The 16,418-nt window shown below is 36.1% G+C and overlaps 1 protein-coding gene across 4 annotated transcripts in view; it reads left to right on the top strand.

Moving 5' to 3' along the window:
• Window positions 1–16,418, top strand: part of LOC149565577 (2-dehydro-3-deoxyphosphooctonate aldolase) — a 257,795-nt gene that overhangs the window by 16,831 nt on the left and 224,546 nt on the right. For 3 of the 4 annotated variants that reach the window (XM_089819099.1, XM_089819100.1, XM_089819097.1), the window contains exons 2-3: window positions 1,446–1,543; window positions 1,648–1,744. In XM_089819099.1, coding sequence (XP_089675225.1) covers window positions 1,446–1,543; window positions 1,648–1,744 — 195 coding nt within the window. Of the gene's footprint in view, window positions 1–1,270; window positions 1,352–1,445; window positions 1,544–1,647; window positions 1,745–16,418 lie in introns of all 4 variants that reach the window. The other variant, XM_089819098.1, reaches the window with a different exon arrangement.

Genomic DNA, 16,418 nt, shown 5'->3' with positions numbered 1-16,418 from the left:
ACAACCATGATTCAGATTGCTAAACTCAGAATTTAATCCACTATACCTCAGCAGTGGAGAATACTAATTCATATTTATAATACAAATTGGCAATTGGCACTTATCTTCTTCTTCACCCTTTTCACTTAAGAAACTTCACCTTCACAATTCCACTATATAACATTAAATAACTTAAAGTGCCTTTATAATAATGTAACCTCATTAAATAATTAATAAATATGAACCCATCAATCGAATAACTCAATCCAATGTAGATGATGACCAGTCGCCAATGCTACCAACTGCCTTGCCAAATATGTCAACTGCCCAAGATAGACTTACTAAAAATAACAAGTCCACAACTGAGACCCTCAAATCTCACTGTCGGGTCACGAGGGTCACAATGATGAGCTGACCAAACCAATTGCAGAAACCTGCTAAAAATGGGGACATTACAATTCTGCTTGATGGCTGTCTGCTTCTTGTCCTCTGTATTTACGTTGCTTAGATTGATGCTCCTCTTTGAGTTGGTCCTTGAGGCTTTTATACCTTCTACCGTATGACAAAAGGGGCATGTCTCTTCCCTCAGCACCTCTTCATTTCTGCAGTTGCTCCTCTTTCAGATTTACCTCGTGTTAGTCTAATTATATCCCCTCATAATCAAATTCTTTGTTGGGGTCAGCTTAATTGATTAACCAATGCGAATTATTAGAATCAGTATTGTTAACCCTTGTGTTGCCATAACCAACTAGTTACTGCAAATTACTATGATGGCTTTTGTTAACTGTTGTTGTGTATGCTGGGCAAAGTTTTTTCTGGAGAAAATCATGGTCTTAAATAAGATGATTTACTCATGATGATTGCCTCAGTTTCTCGTGAGAATTGCTTATCTTATGTCAGGGACATGACAATGTTTCCTTTTTGTTATTTAGCATGTTATAAATCATATAGGTATCATTGTTAAAACATATTTTTCTATTTTAGAAAAATGACACACTAGAGTAAAATACATTTCAAAACAGACTTCAAGTCAGTTATTTCAAGAGATCAGACTAGTTTATTCTATTTCTTCTTTCCCACTAAAATAATGTGTGGGAGAGCTAGTTTGGAATTGGTTAATGCTTTGTTGAAGCTATCTTCTCCAACTCCAATGTAGTACGGAAATTAATGTAGCTGCCAAGATCAGAACCTCGACATTTTTGATTGGAAATTCAAAAAGGATTAAGCTGGGGATCCATTTCTAGAAGCATTATATTTAGTCACTATTCATGAATATGTCTGACTTTAACAGTGCACAAAGTAAGAGCTTGTCAAAGATTAAAATCAAGAGGAGAGAATCAAAAGATTTTGTTCTATTTATTTCTTCATTGAGGTGACAAAATTTTAAACTTGAGAACATTGTGATTTCTGTTCAAATGATTTATGATTGTCTGGACATATCTGATATTTTATTGAACTGTCAATAGGGAGCAGAACCCTTCTTTCTACTTGCAGGACCAAATGTAATAGAATCAGAGGACCATGTTCTGAAAATGGCTAGACAAATTAAGTCTGTCACTGAAAGGTACGTATTTGATACCATAACTTATATGTCTATTTAAATTAATATGGAAGGAGATTATATGTTTTTATATTAGTAATGTCAATGTAAAGTTTGTTTTTGGTCAGGTTGGGATTGCAATTAATTTTCAAATCAAGTTTTGATAAAGCTAATAGGACATCAGCCAAGTCATTTCGTGGCCCTGGTTTGGAGGAAGGGTTGAAGGTAATAGTTTATTTTGTTTTTATGTCAAATCTATAGGATTTGTTTGATACAAGATTGACAACCTTTAGTAGTAATTGTCACTTCCTTTTTGTACAATTTTTAAAACTATTTTGGAAACAAGTTCTTTCATTGATCAATTGGAAAGGAACTTGTTATGCCCTCCATACCCATCCCAACATTTTGTTGAGTCCCCCCTTTTTCTTTTCCATCTTTTCCTTTTTCCCTTTTGTTTTGCTTGTGTCCCTTTTGATGACTTGGAGTTTGGTACTTTGAAGTCCCGTTTTGCCTTACTTTTGTTTGGATCCGCCCAAACCTCAAGGTTTCATAATGGTCTTAGAGTTGCTTGAATCTTTGTAGTGTTTAAATCTTGAAGTCCTAGGCTTTGGTACGTGAGGCATCACATAACAATAGCTAAGGACAGGGTGCATTTAATGCACTTGCCCCAACATGTTATAAAAGGTCTTTTGGAGCTCATTTTAAACTGACAAAGTGATTAAAAAAGAAGTGAATATCTGAGAGCGATGAAGCTTCTGCTGCCCTAAATTGTTATAATTTCTCAGGTTGTTGTAGCATTCATGAGTGCTCTCAAGTGGTTTTTTGTGCTTTCTTTTGAGAATTTCAAGTAGGTAAAGTTACGCTTGCATGAAATTTTTTCTTTTTCTTTTTGTGTTTTTGGTTTCTTTCCATTTAGTAGTTTAGGGTTCCCATTTTGAGCTTAGGATTACATGTTTTTAGAGTGAAACCCATGCCCTAATTGTGTTAGGGCTCTTTACTTTTGTGTTTTTGAGCTTTCCTTGTGCCCTGAAATTCCACAAGTTGAGGCACACTTGTTAAGGACTAGATAGAAAAGATTAATTGTTTAGGGATTTTTGCCATTCTAGTGAATTTTTCAATTTACCCTTTGCAGGTATACCTTGTACGAAGATCCACCCCTCTAGCATGTCTTGACAATATTGATTTGAAAAGGGTCACCAAGTTGTCAAATTCCAAAACTCTTGTCTTGGGTGTTGTGTTGAGCTTATCCCCAAATTTGAATTTTAAAAATCTTGCATCTACGAGCCCACCATCTACAACGACATTTACAAATAGAATGGTTGCATTTGGATTAGCTTGATATTTGAGAAGGTTTAGGATCAATTAACATCAACTCCTTTTCTTTTTCAAGGGGAAGAATGAAAGGGGCCTCACTAAGTTAAGAGATAGAGGATGCAAAATGCTTGTAGGATATTGGAGGTGGAGTGAAAGTATAGGTAAGAGGAATAGGAGGTATGGAAGGAGTTTGGGTCCAACAAGGAGATGGGGTATCCATATGAATGCTCAATAGTTTAGAAGGGTCAATTTGGGATTATGGGAAGATGGCAATAGTTTAGAAGGGTCAATTTGTTTGACGAGAGGAAATTTCAAAACTTGATCTTTAATCAACATCAATGCAACATTATGCAAAGGTTTAGAAAGATATGTAGAAGTATGAGATGGTTTAACTTTAAACACAAATAAGACACATCCGATGCAATTATTGTTCATAAAATTGTATTATCTCTTGGCAATAGTTAAGAATGTTTTAGGAAGTTGTTAGTTACCAAAGGGCATTATGACGCGACGATTGAGTCGCAACCCTTTAGGTAGTAAATGTATGCTTTGTCATTCACAAGAAAGGGATCTAATGTTATCTTATCTTGTCTTGTATTGTCATGTGATGTACTTAGAGAAGTATTAATGGAATATGCAGTTGTGATCTTCTAAAAATTTGTATTTACTTTTGTGTTACATTTCTATTTCCATAGCATGCATTAAACTCAATTTATAGTAACTAGTAAACATTTGGTGTTGTTGCAATTAAAAGACTCTAGGAAGTAGCGGTGATTGATGGTGAAGGGAATGCCACGGGACAACTAATAGATAACAACCATAATAACGAGGACGACGAGAACCTTGAGTTGTTTGAAGTGGAACAAGAGTTGGCGTGAGACTTCATTTCACTGCTTTTGGCGTCCATAGAAACACACATGCGTAGAGAAGCCGCATAGGAAGGAACCCTGAAGGTGTTGTTTGGAGTGCACTTGGAGTTAGCCCTATTGTTGGCCGATTGATGAATAGGCTCCCACTATTACTTGCACAAACATTTTTGGCACTTTAGAAGTGAAGGGAGGAAATAAACCAAGAGAACTGTCAACAAGTCCTGGAGAACTTCTACCGTGAAAGGGATGAATGTCGGCACAAGGAGGAAGAGAATGAGGCCCGTTGTTGAGGAGAAATGAAGTGAACGCAAAGGGGAAACTAAATAAAGAAGAACACAATGTTATGATTATGTCCTACGGAGACATGAATTGTAGACAAAATATTATATAAATAAAAGTGTTATTTAAGTTCTATCATGTGTTGTTACTTTCGTGTGAATGAATAAGTGAAACATATATGCCAAACCAATTGAATAAGAATAGAAATATGAAAAAAGAAATAGAAGAGTGGGAGGCTACTAGAAGGTACTACTGCAACAACAAGCCGAGAGAAAGCGAAGATTCCGAAGGATCACCGAAGGATGATCAGAAGAGGCTGAAAGTGAGGCCATAGATAGTGGACATAGAGAGGAGTTTGCTCCCATTGATGAATGGAATAGTGAGGAGTTCCTTGAAGAAACAAGGAGTTTGCTTGGCAACCTAACCTTACTCCACGCACGGAGGCAAGGGAAACCTGAACGTGGGAGAGAGAAGAAGCCAAGGGTAGGGAAGTAGTATTAGAATATTATACTGTTTCTTTAATGGTCATCTTAGTTAGTCTTTTGTTTATTAAGTAGTTTCTATTTTTGTCTAGTTCATGATTGTTTCTTTTAGAAGCATCGCCTTTTTAAATCTATATAAGGAGTTTCCATCTCCTTTGTTTAATACAATTACAACATCGATTTACCATGACAAGGTATTAGAACAAGTTGATGGGATTTCTTAAAAAAATTGGTGATATTTTAAGAGAAATTTGAGCCTTTTTTGATCTGGATTTTTTTCCAGATATTTGGTTTTCGATTTTTGAAATAAAAATCGTAATAGATATTTTATGGAATTTGTGGTTCGTCTTCAAAGATTTTTGCTAAAAATCGCAAGCCTAGTGAGGGTTTTTGATTGGCGATTTCTTGGTTTGGGCAAAAGTATCTGATTTTCGAAGCTTGCATGTATTTGTATATGAGTTGCATGTACTTGCACACACTTGCATTGCTGTTTTACTATGTGAAGTCTCGTGTTTAGCCGCATGAAGATTTTTCTGATGGGTTTTCATAATTTTTTTCCTTAAATTTTTTTGATGGGTTATCATAAATTTTTTCTTCAAATATTTTCTGATGGATTTAGATAATTTTTCCCTTAAAAGAATTATTTATTGGGTTTTCATACTTTTTTCCCTTAAAAAAATTCTGATTCTGTAATTTGCAAAGTTCTACTTTGAAAGGGTTCTTTTTGGGGGGGTTAACCATAATTACAGTGACAAGAATGGGGAAGTGCTCAGAGCCTGAGTAAGGAAGGGTTTTAGAAATCATATGAGAAACTGAAGATGGATGACTACCATGGATAAAAATCCTCTCTAGTTTTTCTGCTTTTTGGGCAATGCCTTGTCTTCTATTGAATCATGTGTATGAGTTATTCTTAGAGGGGATTTCATTTAGTTCTGCTAATTGTATCCGGTTATTAAAATCTATTGAAGCTTGTGGTAGCTTAGAGGAGCCTCCCCTTTTTTCATTAAGGGTTGTGATGGCATTGAAGTCCCCTCCAATATAGGAGAAGAGTTTTACTTGCTGTAGGTGGATACTTATTTCTTCCCATACTGTTTTTTTCGAGTTACTAGTTGGAATTAGATTAAAGGTTAGGGAGTTACTCCAATCCTCTACCTTCACACTCATCCAATTTCTTTCTATTCTTATAGGTTCCACTTGGTAAATTTTTGGGTTCCATATAATAGCTAAGCCTCTTGAAGCTCCTTCTGCTGGGGCTCTCAAATTTTGTTTTATACCCATATTTTTGCTTAATTCCTCAATTTCTACTTGGCTTAATTTAGTTCTTGAATTAGTAGAAAATCTGGTTTGTATTTGTTAATACAGCTTCTGAGAAGCTGCTGTTTGTTAGGGGTGTTGAGACCTCTAACATTCCATGATAAGATTTTCATCTTGTCTTGGGATGGTTCTTTCCCTTCCCTGTATCATAAATATCTGTAATCTTTATTTGTTCCTCTGCTTCGGCAACTCTGCTTCTTAATACCTGATGGGATTTCCTGCATCTTTTCTTAAGTTTCCTTGTTACATCGGGGTAGTAAAGGCTTTCTCTGATTGTTCAATTCCTCGTCTCTGTTTCTTGGTCAACTGCTTCCACATCTCTTCTCAGATCTTCGAAGGTATAACTGTTACCCCCAAGTTCCACTAGTTTCTGGATCAACTCTGTTCTGTGTTCATTTAGACCTTCCTCTGTCATCTCTTTATTAAATATTCCATTCAATTCCTCTGTTAATTGTTCTAAATATTCTATTTTTTCTTCTGCTTCCTCTAGTATATCACTTTCTGAAGGATTTTTCGTTTGCCTGGTTCCTTGCTGAATACTATTTGCTCTATTATTTCCCATATCTGCCATTTTCATTTGTGCTGAAGTTTGCCAAAATTTTGATAATTTACTGCTCTTGTCAAGTGATCTTCCTTCTGATACCCTATTAGTAAGAGCCCCGACCTTATCTAGGTTAGTAACATCCTTTTCTATTATTTCCATTGCTGAGAATAACCAATCATTTTTTGTATCCCCTAGGGCTTTGGGGATTGCTGAGTGGTTAGGAGGGTAATCCTTATTCCTTGAATTCAGAAAAGAAGATATTATATGGTGTGCTCAGATACTCTGTTCCTGTCTTCATATATTCCCTCTTGGTTATTCTCATTTACTGGAGTTTTCCATACTTTATTGCTTCTTTTCTTCGTTTTTTTCCAAATAGTTACATTACTCCAGTGAGCTGAAGAAGCTGGAGGAATTTCTTCAAGGTTCTTATCATTGTTTGTAGTCATACTTTATCTATTTTCCTGATATTCTTTGCCTTCTTCCTGTTCTGGTTGTAGCTTCTTGCTGTCAATTTGAGTATTACTCTCTTTCTTTTTCCCATGCTCCAACTCCTCTGGAAATTCTGATATTGTGCTATACTCCTCTATTTCACATTGTTTAGACATAGCCTCATGTTCTTTATGTTTTCGATCCCCAATTATGAATTGATCTTCAATGTCATTTTTTAATAACATGATGCTGTCGGATAACTGATTGAGCTGTTTCATACTTGTTTCAATGTCCTCAATGAAGTCCTTTTCTTTTTGGCATAACTTACACTTTAAATTTTGTCAGCTTGATCTGGTTCTCCTTTTCCCTTCTCTTTATCTTTTCTGATTCTTCCTCTTTCTCTATACCTTCCTGATGATGCTTCCAAGTTCTTAATATATCTTTTTGTGTGTACTTCCTTTCTTTTCTTTTCTCCTTTCCTATTTTTCTTTCTGGTTTCCTGTCTTGTTCTGTCTTTCCTCTGCCTTATAGATAAAATGTAACTTCTCTTCAGTATTAGTCATCTTGTACTCCAAACTGAGGTTTGGGCTGGCTATTCCTTGAATCTCTCCTTCATATTTTGTAAATCTCAGATTGTAAATTGATCTATTTGTTATAATTTTTTGTTTTTAGATCCATTTGCTCTTGGTTTGATTTAATTAGGAATTTCACATTGGTTGATGTTTTAGAGTTTGATTCCACCCCTATCAAGCTGCCTAGATATTTGCCAATTTTATTAAGAATAGAAATATAATTCAATTCAGGTGGAAAGTTATCACATTCATACCAATTGAATTTATTGCTTTTCTTCTTGTTTAGATCAATAAAGTTGGGTTCCCATGCAATAAACTCAATTACATATCCCTTATACCTACAACCAGTTATTTTTATCATATCATCCCTTAATTTAGTGTCTGAACAGTTTAAGGATAATATATTTTTGGAGAAAATCGTGATACTTACCTGTTTTCCGTAGATCTTCTTCAGCTTTCTTTCCAGATTTGTCATTTGGGCTTCTGGTCCGTTCCACAAAGCGAAAACCCCTCGATCCATGCATTGTGGCCATATCTCTTCCGATTCTTTATTGCTGATAATTAATGTCATCTTGGTGATTTTGGTTCCTTATCAAGGTTTCGGCTGAATGTGATTTCATTGATATTTCAATAGGCTTCGATTCCCTGACGTTTACAAACCCTTTCCTATGAGGAGGAATATAGGCTTTATGGTTTTTTGATAAGGTTTCCAAATTTTTGGTATTAATTGCTAGGTTAACATTGGGGTAGCGTCTTCGATTAGTTCCCACAGGGATTTTATTGACCTCTGAAATTAACAAAGTTTTGTAAATTCCCTTCCCAGTTTCATTTCGAGAAATATCTTTATTTGGCTTGCTTCCATTTGGATTATCATGTTTCTGCTTAAGTACTTCCAAATATTCTTTATTTAACATTATCCTCACATACCTGGTTTTGTTAAAGAATTCTTTTTGACGCTCGATTGGCCTTGTATCTTTGTTATTTTGACACGTTCTGCTCATAGATTTGGCCTTCCCATTTTTTACTTGATGCCATTGATTCATATCATCCTTCGTAGTGGGAGGGTTTTTGATTTGATTGTTTTGCTTATAGCGAAGTTCCTTGTTCCTTGTCTCATAGAGTTTTACCAGGGCTGAGAAGGATTCCTTTTCCTGCCCTGCTTTATCTTCTTTTTTTGTCGCTAAGATATCAAAACTATTGCTGATTTTTAAGGATGGAGGCTTTGTATCCCTTGCTGTGGAGGTTTTCGTGATTTTCTGAGAGCCAAAGCTTGTTTTATTAGGGCAAGTTTTATTTGATCGTTTGCAGTTTTTTGGGCATGAATCCTTGATTCTGCCATATTCATCTTATTTGTCATTCTCTCAAAGTTCAACATTTTTTGCAATGTTCCTGTAGTTTGCAAAGTTGCATGGGATTCCTTTGTGGGTGTTTGCATAGCATTGTGATACACATTTTGGCTTTTGGAAGCCAAAACGTTTTGATCTCTTACCTTGAAGAATCATGTTTTTGGTCAAAAACATCCCATGGCATGTGCAACCAAAAACGTTGGAATTTAGAGCAATGGTAGGGCACGTTTTTGGCATCTACCATTAAAACGCCTCATTTGCTGCCTTCTCCAATTTGAAATTGCAAAGTTTGAAAGAGTCCAAGTGTTTTTGAAGAAATTTTCAACTTTGGAGCTTCTCTTTCCATCATTTTTGGCACTTAATCTTCATGCAAGTGGACATTTTCTTTCTTGCTGATTTTATGCATGTTTTTGCTTGATGATTGCCACTTGTTGAAATTGATGCCATGGAAAGAGCATTTTTCCTTTAAAAATGAAGAAATGGTTCATTTTCATGTTTTTGGTTTTTCCTCAAACTCCAAATTCGAAATTGTATGTTGATGTGCTTTGCATATTGACATATTTGACTCATTTACCAAAGGTACGTCTTTCATTTGAAGTTTTTGTGTTTTGTGTGCTTGCTTTTTTGGTGGTCTCCACTTTGGAGAAGTTAGAAGTTCTTTCCCAAGAACTTGTTCTTGTTTCATTTCATGCAAAAGCATCATTACTTTCCATTTCCATCTTCCATGTCACAACAGTTCGCATCTCATCCAACAAATGCGATTACATGTTTTTCATTTCATTCACCATCCGCATGTGCATGCAATATCATTTTCCACCTCCATTTTCACTCATCTGACTTTCTGCATCCACTCGCACGACACGATTACACGAAAAAGCTTTATGTGTAATTGCATCTCCAAAACCCGTTTTGACTTAGTCACTTTTTGAAAAGTCAAAAAAATGTCATCTTCATCTTCCATGTACTTTGACTTCACCTTTTCACTAAAGATGACTATAAAGTTAATTTTCCCTCAAGCTTATTCCATTTTCGCCTCTCCATATGCATTCATGTCTCCATGAGCAAATACATGTTTTTTCAGTTTCCGTGTCTTTCCATGCTTCGCATCTCATCTGTAATCCACACTTACATGTAAAGCTCATCCTCCATCCGTATTCACATCTCATCTCACTTTCCATCTCCCTTTGCATGTTGCACTTACATGTAGTCACTTTTCATGCAATAACATCTTGAAAACCCTAAGTCACATTTGAAAATCAGCAATCTCCATTTGCACGCATTCCCATGCATTCCACCTTCACACATTTTCATATCCATTTTCTTTCATTTCATTCCATCTTCTACTTTCCACCTTTATAACACTTCAGTCCGCATTCCATTTCCATTCACATTTCATCTCCGTTCACTGCGTATGTATATGATTTCTTTTTTGAGATCATTTCATTAGATCTTCGACGTCTCCAATCCGTATTCGAACTTTTGTTGCTGATTGAGAATCAACTTGTACGGCGATTTCCTCTGATGATGTGTTTATGTTTTGGGATTTTTGTGTTGTAGCGCAAGCATAAGAGATACCCTCACCATCAAAATTTGAAGGCAAGATGAAATATCAATATGGTAAAGAGTTGGCTCATGCAACTTCATCATTAGTTGTGTCTATTCTTGATAACGTGCTGGACACAAAGATTGGTCATGTGGACGTGGTTGATTTTTTGTGGAGAGTAGAAACTCTTGTTGGCCACGAGATGAAGTTTATCAAAAGAAGTCACATTCATCTGGTGTGTGCATTTCCTATGGCCGCCATGGAACCTGATTTTTTCTGTGGATGTGCAAGACATTTCAGCTCAAACTCTAAGACAATCAAGGATGATGACAACAATGTTGTCATTACTCTTGATCTAGAGGTCATTGAGCAAATCTTCAAGGTACCATGTAATGCAGAGTGTGCAAATCTAACCAAAGAATCATCTTTGGCAAGTTGGAATGAGAAGAAAGGTGATTATTAGAAATTTAGAAGTATGTTAACTAATACTGGTTAGACAATAAAAGGAACAACTTCTCAAGATGGCCAAAGACCGTTCATCGGTCTAACTTCAAACACGAATACAAAAATCTCATCGTTTTACTTAGCAGAGTTTGCGGTCTCAAAGATTCCACTGATTTCGAGCCATGGATGTACAAATTCAGTTTCCAAATCATGGAAAATAGAGAACACATCTTTTGGGGAGAGTTGATTAGCACTACACTCTGCCAGCAGTTGCTTAATGTAGGGACCTCTGCGCCTTTTTACCTGAACTCCTACCTTGTCTACATTGCTGCTGCCATGGGGTCTTTCTGTGGTCTCTCAACCAAAGGAGATCGTCTTCAGATTCCAGTTTGGAATTACTATGACTAAGTCACTGTGGCTAATAGTAAGTTTCATTATAGAAGGGTCCAAGATACTTTCTTTGGGCATTTCCGGTGCTTATTCGATAAACAACTAACTATCAAGAGGCTATTTGATGTAGCTTGGGAAAAGGTAAATCAATATGGTTGTATCTTCATTCAGTTTTCAACTTTTATATACTTGAAAGTTGGGTATTTTAAAGGCGAGCCGTATACCTTACCTAGGTATGCTACTAATAGAATCATCCTGATGGAGTTAGCCAGACAACTCATGGAAGTGCAGAGTGATCAACATATTTTGCATAGGCCTAGTTTCGGTATCACTTCTAACGAAACCCTTGGCAATTGGTAATTATTCAATCAACTATTGTGCATAAAGCAAAGAATATGGAAGCAAAATTACAACTGATCACCTTGAAGAAGTTCAAAGCCCGATTCGACTTTGATTATCAAGAAATGAACTCTCAAATCAAGAGGGCTTTCACACATGCTCATTGCATCAAGGATATCTAGATTAATATGAGAATAGAGCTGGATATAATGAAGATGGATTACTGTAGATTGACTTTGTAGTAGATAATCGATCTTAACATGTTGGAGATTCCTTCAGATTTCCAAGTTGAAGATGACAACATCTTTGATCCATAATTTCATTAGGTCAGTTTTGATAAAAGGTGCCCTTTTCCTATTCAGTACAGTAGAAGGAAGGTATGTCTATCTTGGATAGATTTAATCCATTTTGGAAAACACCAACAAGTGGCTGAAAATTAAAGGCCTAAAATGAGTTAATCCTAAGTTGGGTTTGGATTGTGGAAGCTTTGGCCCATTTGGAAGGAAGTCGCAACTGGAAATTACAGGGAAAGATGTTGCTTCCTTGTCTGATGCAAAGGGTTCCCTCAAATTCAAGTTAAAGGGCGGAAAGGGGGCTCTAAGTCATCCTAGAGTTTTGAACTAGTTCAAGAATCAGAAGAGGAATTGGAAACAAAATCAGAGGAAGAAGAAGGGGAAGTTATGATCATATCTCCCCCAAGGCCTGCACAAACTCATGCACCATCCATGCATGAAGCACCTTTTTTGGATGAAGTTGATGATGATGTAGATTCATTCTCCACTATTTTCACACCTTTTATTCCAGTTTTGGAAGTCAATACAATGGCTCTTCCTATTTCATCTTGCGCTCCTCTTATCTTGACTAATGAACAATATGAGCATTTGGGAAGCGTGTTTGAGGATTTTCCAACTCTTACAAGTGGTCAAGTTTCCCAACTTGATACATCTTTGACGGGTTTTGAGCTTTTCATGACAAAGCCATCTCATCATACTCCTATCCATTCAGTTGTGTAGACTAAATCTTGTTCAGTCACGACAGAGATACAATCAAGATCAATGACAATGGTCTCCACTGTACTTGCTTCAACAGATGAAAGTCTCAGCTTGCCTGCATGGTTGAGCAAGATCACAACAAAGAGAAGAAAAGTGGTTGTACCTTTGGATAATCTCCCCGTCAAGAAAACCAAATCCAAATCTTTGAAAGATAAGATTGTTTTAAGGATTTTGGTTGATTCAGATAAAACCCAATTTGCAGAAGTTGAGCCACTAGTGGATAAACCTGTTGACGAACTTACTCGTTCTGATTACAAGTTCACCAAGGTTGAAATCAGGAAACAATCACATTTGAGTTGTTTGCAAGATGCTCAAGATGCATTGATAGATGTATTAAAAAACAATCATGAATTGTGGGAGAAGAAGAATCAACTCAAATAAGAAGTTACTCGTTTGAACGAAGTCATCCGGCAACAATCTTCTCAGAGTGCAGTTGTTATGTCTCAGACATCCAAGGAGAGAAAGCTGATTGAAGCCGCCAAGTCTTGGATAGGAGAAATCATCTCTAAAGGAATTTGAGCCATTATGGAAACATTTGCAGTTCTTAAGCGTGTTAAAGAGATGAATGGAATGGAGCAAAACTTGATTTCTTCTTTGACTCGAGAAGAAGATGGTTTGAAAGATATTCTTAATGACTGGGATGACATTGCAAAATTTGATATAGGTGCTTTGGTCTCATGTGACATTCTTCCGTCATGTGAAAGGTTCTTCAAATTTCAAGGGCTTATTGGCTACAAAAAGGAAACATTGAGGAAGCTGATTTCAAAGTTGCAAGCAGCCCTTGGAGATTGTCAAGCAGTAGAAACAGGAATCACTTGTGATTTGGAACAAATGGGATGTCAGGTTCTTGATGAACTTGGTAATCTCATTGTAGTTGAAAGGGCAAGTTCAAAATATACAATCAGGGTCATTGCTGATGTGGATTCTGAAGACTTTGGTTCGCACAAAATGAACAAGTTTGTCTTGTATAAATCCTTGACAAAGCACTTGTTAGATTCTCTGGCAACAAATTCCAAGGTTGTGCAATCAGCATATGCATATGCAGTGAGAATAAATGCCATATCAAAGACAATAGAGATTGCTGATCTTCCTACAGGGTGTGATGTTATCGTCAAATTCAAGGCATTGATAAACAATCTTTAAGATTATTTTTTTGTTTTTATTTCTATTCGTAGGTCTAAGAGGATGCATTGCATAAAAAATGTAATTACATGTAATACGAGTTACATGTGCATAAAGCGAGTTGCATATGCAGTTGCATGTAACCCTATAATTTCTCTTCTAGTTAGACTTAGTCAAAGTTGGTTGAGTTGCTCCCACTTTTTCCTCCATCTTTTTCTCAATTCCTTTGCCTATATAAAGGAGTGCCCCCTATTGTAAAATCATCTTCTATCGTATATTGTATGCAAGAGAGCTTTGGAGAAATTGTGCTAGTAAAACTTTGTTTGTGTAGCACTATTTTGAGAGAAAAGTGAATACAAAGGAGCAATTGAGACTTAACTTTGATTGAGTGAGATTGTTACTTGTGTGAATTAGAAGCTTTGTCTGTAATTCACATATGTTATCTTTGATTCATATTATCTTGTGTTGTTGATAATTGAATATAAAAGAGTTAAGAAGCAATTGGAGCTAGAGCTTTGACTAGGAGCAATTTTGGAAATATATAGCTAGAAGCTTTGGCTGTAGCTTATACTTCTTTTTTAATTCGCAAAATAGTTATCTTTATTTTTAGGAGTCTATGTGCCCTAATAGTAAAGCTTTTCATATAGACGCACAACCGGACTTAGAGCCAAACTGGTACATGTTCAGCTAGCCTTTGAGTTAGTGTTGGTTTATCAGTATCACCGTTTCCAATTTTAGATAGAAGTGTAGTTAGAGATTTCACCTTGCCCATTACTCGCTCCACAAGTAAGTGGATTCTTTCTTGAAAATCAAGAAGAAAGAATATTGGTAACACTTATTTTACAAAATCTCTCGACTTCTTGCTTACCTTGAGTTGATCCTGTATATGAGCAATGTTAGTATGCTAATAGAAACCAAATTTAAATAAAGCTTCTACAAACTAAAAAAAATTCATAAACTTCAAGATAGACTAAGATGAACTCTCAATCAATTGAGAATATGAGCCATTAATGGACTCTCTCAATGAGAAGCTCTCTTGTTGAGTGGCTTTCTCTAAATAGATAGGATGTATGCTCAAGCTTATGCTTCAAAAAGGGCTTCAAATGGAGTTGGAATTTGGATGTGAGTGTATGGTTTGGATGTAAAATGGCTTCTCAAAATGGCATTATGACTTTACTTCATGGATTGTGTTATTTTGTAAAAGGGAAGGATCCAATTTATAGGCAAGAGGCTTGAGGGATTGAGGGCTAAGATGCAAGGATGGGAAAAAGCTTATGGAAGGCTCAGATTGCATGAGAGGAGAGCACATGGATTGTGCTTCCTTATAGCCAATCAAGGAGTGACACATGTCACATGGTGAGAGGATGGAGGAAAGGGCAAGGATGAGTCAACAAAGGAGGCTCAAGAGATAAAATCTTCATAAAGACCCTCATAATGACTTGTAAGAGCAATAAAAGGGCTTGTAAGAGTCATTTATGACCTAGTGGACTTCATAAAGTTTTATGGTTGAGATATTTTGAGGGTGATGAGAGCAATTTCGACTTGGGCTTGATTAGGAAGGTTCTAAGCTTGCTTAGGCTTGTGCAAATGATTAGAGGATGGATTAGGATGGTTTAGGATTAGCTTAAGGATAGGCAAGTGGATGGCATTTAATGAGGGTGGGTGAAGGAGGAGATATTTGTTAACTTTGGCTTGGGTTAGTAAGTTTTAACCCATGTTTAGGGAATGTGACAAGGTTAGGAGGGGATTAGGATTAGGTTTAAAGACATCTTCTAGAAGAGTCTAGACTTTGGATGAGGATAAAGACTTTCTAGAATAGTCTAGAATTTCCTAGGATGAGGATGAAGACTTTCTAGAAGAGTCTAGAACTTCTTAGGATGAGGATAAATTAGATTTTTAGGAAATAAATAAAGTTTTATTTATTTCAAGGGTTTGGGTTGAGGAGATATTTATTAAAACTTTTTTAATAAACATGAGGATTAATATTTAATCTTAATTAAATATTTTGAGTTGGGATTAGGGGTAGGAAATGATGGGATTAGCCTTTAATCAAAATTAAAGAAGGATTAGAAGATTTTGGAAGAGGTTATTGGTCATAAGGAAATTGGCCAAGTTTTTGGGCAAAAAATAAATTTTTTATTTATTTTAGGATTTTTGTCAATTTATTAATTAAATAATTAATAAATAAGGAAATAATGTTTAAATAAGATTTAAACATTTTTGGGAGGGATTCTTTAATTAAATATTTTTAATTAAGATAAAAGGATTTAATGGCATAAAAATTAATTAATTAATTAAATAATTAATTAATTAATAAATGATGATGTCATCAGAATTTTTTCAAAAAATAAAAATACTTTATTTTCTAAAGATTTTTAGGTGTCTACATTTTGCCCCTCTTTGATGTGATGCCGCAAGTGGCATGGCATCAAAGATAAGAAAATAAGACACCCAAGGCTAGAGCAGAAGAGGAGAGAATGGACTGTGAGATGCCCCCTCAAGAAGGTAGCGAGGAGAGAAAGCGAGGCTCGATGGCTTCTTGAAAAGTACAAGAATCCGAGATAAGAAAGGAGACTCAGATTGGCAAAGAGAAGGGGCTGAATTAGCTCAAACTCTCACTATGGGAGAATGATAAAGGAGAATCAGATGCACAAGAGGAAGCAAGCTTAAGACTTTAGGGAAGGTGGAGGATGAAGGAGCAGAGCGCTATAGAAAGGAATCCAGGATAGGGAGATGGATGAGGGGATTATAAAGCTGATGCAACAGGATTTCAAAGAGTTAGATTGGCGGAAGATGGGTTTCGGAGATCCCTAGGACTAGGATTGTGGATCTCGAAAGATGAGGCTTGGTGGGTTGATTT

This window comes from Cupressus sempervirens, chromosome 3 (genome assembly GCF_028749045.1).
Source record: "Cupressus sempervirens isolate cs-2001-9-10 chromosome 3, ASM2874904v1, whole genome shotgun sequence".
In the NCBI taxonomy this organism is placed as follows: Eukaryota; Viridiplantae; Streptophyta; class Pinopsida; order Cupressales; family Cupressaceae; genus Cupressus; species Cupressus sempervirens.
Note: the sequence above shows the minus strand (reverse complement) of the source record. Positions and strands in the feature narration are given on the sequence as shown.